This window comes from Panthera uncia (genome assembly GCF_023721935.1).
Source record: "Panthera uncia isolate 11264 chromosome A3 unlocalized genomic scaffold, Puncia_PCG_1.0 HiC_scaffold_11, whole genome shotgun sequence".
NCBI lineage: Eukaryota > Metazoa > Chordata > Mammalia > Carnivora > Felidae > Panthera > Panthera uncia.
Window position 1 is genome coordinate 1,536,199 of NW_026057578.1, and position 5,454 is coordinate 1,541,652.

Sequence of the window (5,454 nt, forward strand, 5' to 3'; positions counted from 1 at the left end):
CCTCCCTGGTCAGTTCTGTCGTTCGAGGTCGTGCGTGCTAGGGAAGCCCTGAAGCCCCCCCATGTGGATTCCACCTTGTTCCCCTGAGGGGCAGCTCTGAGGCTCGGGGTGGGGGCAGGTCACAGCTTGGCAAGGGTGGAGCCTGGGGAAACAGGGGTCCACTCAGAGGACAGGAAAAGGGGCTTTGACCTGGCTTTCCCCCGCCCTGGATGAAGGGGCATAGGGCTGCCCTAAATAACTGGGAAGGAGCTCTGAGCTCCCAGGCCCCCCAGTCCCCCCAGGCCTCCTTTCCTTAACCGCCCCCCCACCACACTTGAACGAGGCGAGAAGGGCTTGAGGTTCAGGCAAGGCCAGCCTCCTCCCCAGTCCTGTGGGTGACACACACAGTCCCCCCCAACCTGGGGGCCTAGTTCCTGGGCACCACACCCCTTCCCTGGGGTGGACAGACAGCTGCCTGGGCCACAGCTAAGTCAGTGTGGGGGGGGCAAGGACCCTGCCTGGGGCCATCCCTGGAAGGGGGCCAAGGCCCCTCGGGCTTTGGGTGAGGCAAGGCCTGGGTCCCTCTTGCGAGCAGGTCCGGAAGCCCTAACCCCCCTTCTCCCCCCAACCAATGGAGACTGTTTTCTCTTCTGTCAGTATATGTGTTGGAGCTAGACTGGTTCCTCAGCTCCGGGGCTGGGAGGAGGCAGCCGCTGGGCCAGTGAAACCCCAGAGCCCAGCAGGCCGGGGAGCACCCCCTGCCTTGTCCCCCACCCGCTCGTGGCCACTCCCATCCTGGGGATCTTTCTCCCCAAGACCCCCGAACACAGCTCCTCAGGGCCCTGGAAGAGGAACTCTGCCTGGTCACCGGGGGCCCAACAGGCCAACCCTCTTATCTCATGGGGGTGGGGTCTCCACATCAGAGACGTGTCCCCTTCCAGCCACCCTGACCAGGTCGCCAGAGGGAAGCCGGGGGAGGTGTGGGGGATGGGGGGGACACTCATGGCTGATCTCTGGGGCCGAAATTTCTTCCTGTGCCTCCCTGGTCCTGCTCTCAGGGCCCGGGGAACCCAACTGCACAGTCTCTACCTGTCTGCAGCTGAGATCCTGGAGCCCCAGTGCTCTGCTCCTTCCCCTGGTTTCCCTACACACCTGCCTCAGGCCTGCAGGGTACCCTCCTGGGCCAGACCCTGAGTCCCACTAACTCTTCCCAAAGCCAGTGGGAGGGCAGGCACCACTGTTACCCCCCACATTGCAGATGAGCAGAGGTACAGAGAGAAAAGTATTTCGCCCAAGGTCACACAGCCCTGAGATGACAACGTGGAGCCCCGATGATCTGACAGCTTCATGTTAGTACTCAGACCTACTGGCCCCAAAACTTTCCTCGAGGTTCAGTGTCTGCTGAGAAGGCTGAACAGGAACACGGCCAACTGACCACAAAACATGATTCGGCACAAGGGAGGGGGGAGAGCAATTTATCAGGGAAAGCCAGACTGAAGGGGATTTGCAAGCTGGGCCTTGAGGGATGTGTAGGAGTTCATCAAGTAGAAAAGAGAGCAAAGGAAGGGTCCTCCACGTTGAAGAGCAGTATGGGCAAAGGCTTAGGGGAGAGGCAGGCTTGCAGCTGGAGGGGCTGGCAGGGGGTGGGGGGACCGGGGCGCCTGCCTCCCTCCTGAGGGGCAGTGGCGCAGAAGGCCTTTGTGGGGGGTAGGGGGAGGCTGGGCAAGGCAGGCCTGGGGTGGGGAAGGACCTGGGCTTTGCCTTTCGGGCTGAGATGCCTTTCTTTTTGGTTCAAGGGGAAGTGATCTGTGAAGAGGCCAGAGGCTGCTGCAGACAACCACTGTCCCTACACCCCCCCCCCATGTGGCTGCGCCCCAAGGTGGGGGACGGCGGGCAGGGGGTCCGGCTCCCGGAGTGGGGGCAGGAAATACCACCGCAGCCTCTAGGCTCCAGGGCGGTGGGCTCCCGTCCCAACCCCAGGGGGCTGTTGCCCCAGGACCGCAGGGGAGGCAGCCCAGCCCTGGACACAGCAGAAGGTCCTGTGTGGGGCACAGCCAGTGAGGGGGCTTTCGAGAGTAAGCTCCTCGGTTGGAGACCAGGATTTAGAGGCAGCTTTCACCCCACCCCACCCCCGCCTCCACATTCTCCTGGAAGAAGAGCCTCAGCCTTTTAATTGTGAAACTAATTCATGTCCATTCTAGAGATTGGTGAATTCAGAAAAAGCGACCAGACATTGCCTCCCTTATGAATGGTGTGCATTTGTTTTAATTACCCGGTTTAATTATTAGCTGGGTGACCTTGGGCACGTTAGCTAACCTCTCTGTCACCTGTTTACCTGTTTGTAACGGGAATAATAATAACATCATGTACATCCTGAGGCTGACGCGAGAATTAAGAGGAAACGCCACAGGACAAAGCACGTGGCCCACGGATGCTGGAACTTGCTGTTCGAGGACTGATGGCAGTTTATCCCTGGTACAGAAGACAAGCCCCTGCCCCACAGCCCCAGCCTGATCCCAGGCTGGTCGTGGATCTTTCCTTCTTCTCTGGACCTTTCCTTGGGGGGTGGGGGTGGGGTCTCCCTGTCTCGCCTCTCCTCACCTCCAGTGGCACTGGCGGGACATCCCCCCTTTCCATGTCCACTTTCTCAGTAACCTGGGCTCTGAGGGCAGAAGGAGTGGGGTTCGACCTGCTTTGGGCCCTCTAGAGCTGCGAGGCGCCCCTGGCACAGCGAGCTTCTAGGACCCTGAGTAGCACGGGGACACCTCTCCGTCCTTCGGGGACCCACTCTGAAAGAGCTGAAAGAGGGAAAGATAGATCCACTGGCAAAGTCTAGAGAGAGATGGGCAAAGGAGGGGCCCCGGCTCAGACTCCAGAGGTGGGTGGGGAGAGCGGGCACCACAGGAGTCCATCCCTGTAGGCGGATGGGAGCTCGGAGGGGTGGAGGGTGGAGGGGTTAGGGTGTGGAGGGGTGGGGGTTGGGGGGTGGGGGATAGGGGAGGCGGGAGGGGTGGGAGAGGGGTGGAGGGAGGGGGTGGGGGAGGGGGGAGGAGTGGAGGGGTTGGGGGAGCATAGGGGCAGGGAAGCAGTCCGCAGCCCCAAGGCCACCTGCCCCAAGGCCATGCTCCCCTTCCCCATGGCACCTGACAAGGCTTGTGGAGAATCAGGGGCCTGCCCTGGAAACTTCTGCGGGGTCTCCAGCCAGGGTGTGAGTGGGGGGCCTTCCCTGTCACCTCCCAGGACAGTGCTTCCTGGGCAGCCCAACCAGGTTCACCCTGGGTGCCTCAAAGAGCACCCCAAATCCCTGCCTGCTGTCAGCACAGGGAACGCAGGGAGGGGCGCAAGCGGTGGCCGTTTCGCACCCCCCCCCTCCCGCAGGCCTAGAGCCCCAGAGTCTAGGCCACCATGGAGGTGCCATGGGCAAAGGTGAGCCAAGGGCCCATTTCTTAAAGGAAGGACATTCACAGCGCCAAGTCCCACATTCAAGGGCTGTCTGGTAAGTCCTGCTCCTGCCCAGCCAGGGTCACCCAGTCAGTGCTGTGACAGCAGCAGAGAGCTTGGGGCCTGTGGAGGAGGCTGGGGCATCCAGCAGGAGGCTGAAGGAAAGGCCATCTCTGCCACAGTGCTGCCACCAGGGGGCCACCCAGGGAGTGCCAGGGGGCACCTCAGGGACCCAGGTGGCCTCCCACCCATCCCACACTCCTGGATCCTGGAGGAGACCTTCCGGAGCCCCTGCTCCCCACCCCACCACCTGGGCCCAGGGAACGTCCGCGGGGGGCGTGGGGGGGGCGAGGCGACAAGGAGCACAGACAGGTGGCGCCTGGCCTTCTCCCCCTCACCTCTGCCCGGCCCCGCTGGGATCCCCCGCGGTCAGAAACTGAGGAAACTGCGGGACTCCGGCTGGACTCTGGGCGGGAGGGCCTCGTCCACCCGGCTCCAGCCCAGGGACACCGAGCTGGGCTCCGGGTGCCCCGCGTCCCTGTCCGGGACAGGCGACGGGGCCTGCTCCGGTCACGTGGCACGGCGGCCGCAGCCCCAGCGCTGACCCCGCGGGAAGGGAGGAGAGAGAAGGGGAGAGGAGGGAGGGGAGGGGAGGGGAGGGGAGGGAAGGGGGGGAGGGGAGGGGAGGGGAGGGGAGGGGCGGGGGCGCCGGGATTCCCTGCGGGACCGCGCGGCCCCGGGCTCCCAGTCTCCAGCCCGCCTGTCGCCCGCCCGCCGAGACCACCGCGCCCTCCGCTCCTCGCCCCCAGCCCGTGAGCGCCCCACCGGGCCCGGCGCCCTCTCCCAGCGCGGCGCCCCCGCCCCCCCAACCGCGGGCCCTGGCGAGCGCACCCCGGGAAGCTCGGAGGCCCGGCCGTGGAGGAGGTGAGCTCGGCGTTCGGGCTGCGCCGGGGCCGCCGGGGGCCACCCGCGCCCCGCCGTGCTGACCCCGCGGCCCGCTGCGGAGCGGGGACGCGGGCGCCGAGGCGGCGCACAGCGCCCGGGAGCTCGACGCCGGCGCCCCCTCCCCGCGGGTCCGGGCCGCGTCGGGGAAGATGTACCAGAGCCTGGCGCTGGCCCCGAGCCCCAGCCAGGCCGCCTACGCCGACTCGGGCGCCTTTCTGCACGCGCCGGGCGCCGGCTCCCCGGTGTTCGTGCCGCCCGCGCGCGTCCCCTCCATGCTGCCCTACCTGCCGGCGTGCGAGCCGGGCCCCCAGGCCCCCGGGCTAGGCGCGCACCCCGGCTGGGCGCAGGCGGCGGCCGCAGACTCCTCAGCCTTCGGCTCCGGCGGCCCGCACCCGCCGGCCGCCCAGCCGCCCGGAGCCACCGCCTGCCCCTTTCCGCACGGCCCCCCCGGGCCCGGCAGTGGGGGCGGCGCGGGGACCCGCGACGGCGGCGCCTACCAGGGCGCGCTGCTGGCGCGCGAGCAGTACCCGGCCCCGCTGGGGCGGCCGGTGGGCGCGTCCTACCCCGCCGCCTACCCCGCCTACGTGAGCACCGAGGTGGCTCCGTCCTGGACCTCCGGACCCTTCGAAGGCAGCGTCCTGCACGGCCTCCAGGGCCGCCCGGCTGGCCTCCCGAGCCGCAGAGCCACCTTCGGTGAGTGTGACCCTGGGGTGCTGGGTGCTGGGCCTACCGGGGTGCAGTCCTGCACCCGGCCAAGGCTCCGGCGCCACCCGCCTCACCCCCGCCAGGCCCAGAACTGCGGGACAAGTACACGCGGGCAGAATACGGCATCTGCCACAATGTCACCCCCCCTGAGACCAAAACTGCCGTCCTGGGCTTCCTTTCTCCTGAACCCAACCCCCTGGGTCTCACCAGCTGAGCTCACCTCATACGCTCTTATGAGAAGTTTCTAAGTGGTTTTTATAAAATTCAGAATACGATTTATTTCAGTAAGCGGCCACACTCTGCTCCTTCTAGAATGTTTACATATTCTAATTTGAGACCTGGCTTCAGTGGCTCACCGCCCGCCCCCGGGGTGCCAATTTGGAT

At 66.0% G+C, this 5,454-nt stretch overlaps 1 protein-coding gene across 1 annotated transcript in view; it reads left to right on the forward strand.

Annotated features, from left to right (window-relative positions):
- The first annotated feature begins 4,129 nt into the window (after nucleotides 1-4,129).
- GATA5 (GATA binding protein 5) overlaps nucleotides 4,130-5,454 on the forward strand; it is a 10,325-nt gene continuing 9,000 nt past the window's right edge. The window contains exon 1 of the mRNA XM_049650497.1: nucleotides 4,130-5,058. Within this exon, the coding sequence (XP_049506454.1) occupies nucleotides 4,515-5,058 (544 nt within the window). The 5' untranslated portion in view covers nucleotides 4,130-4,514. The remainder of the gene's footprint in view (nucleotides 5,059-5,454) is intronic.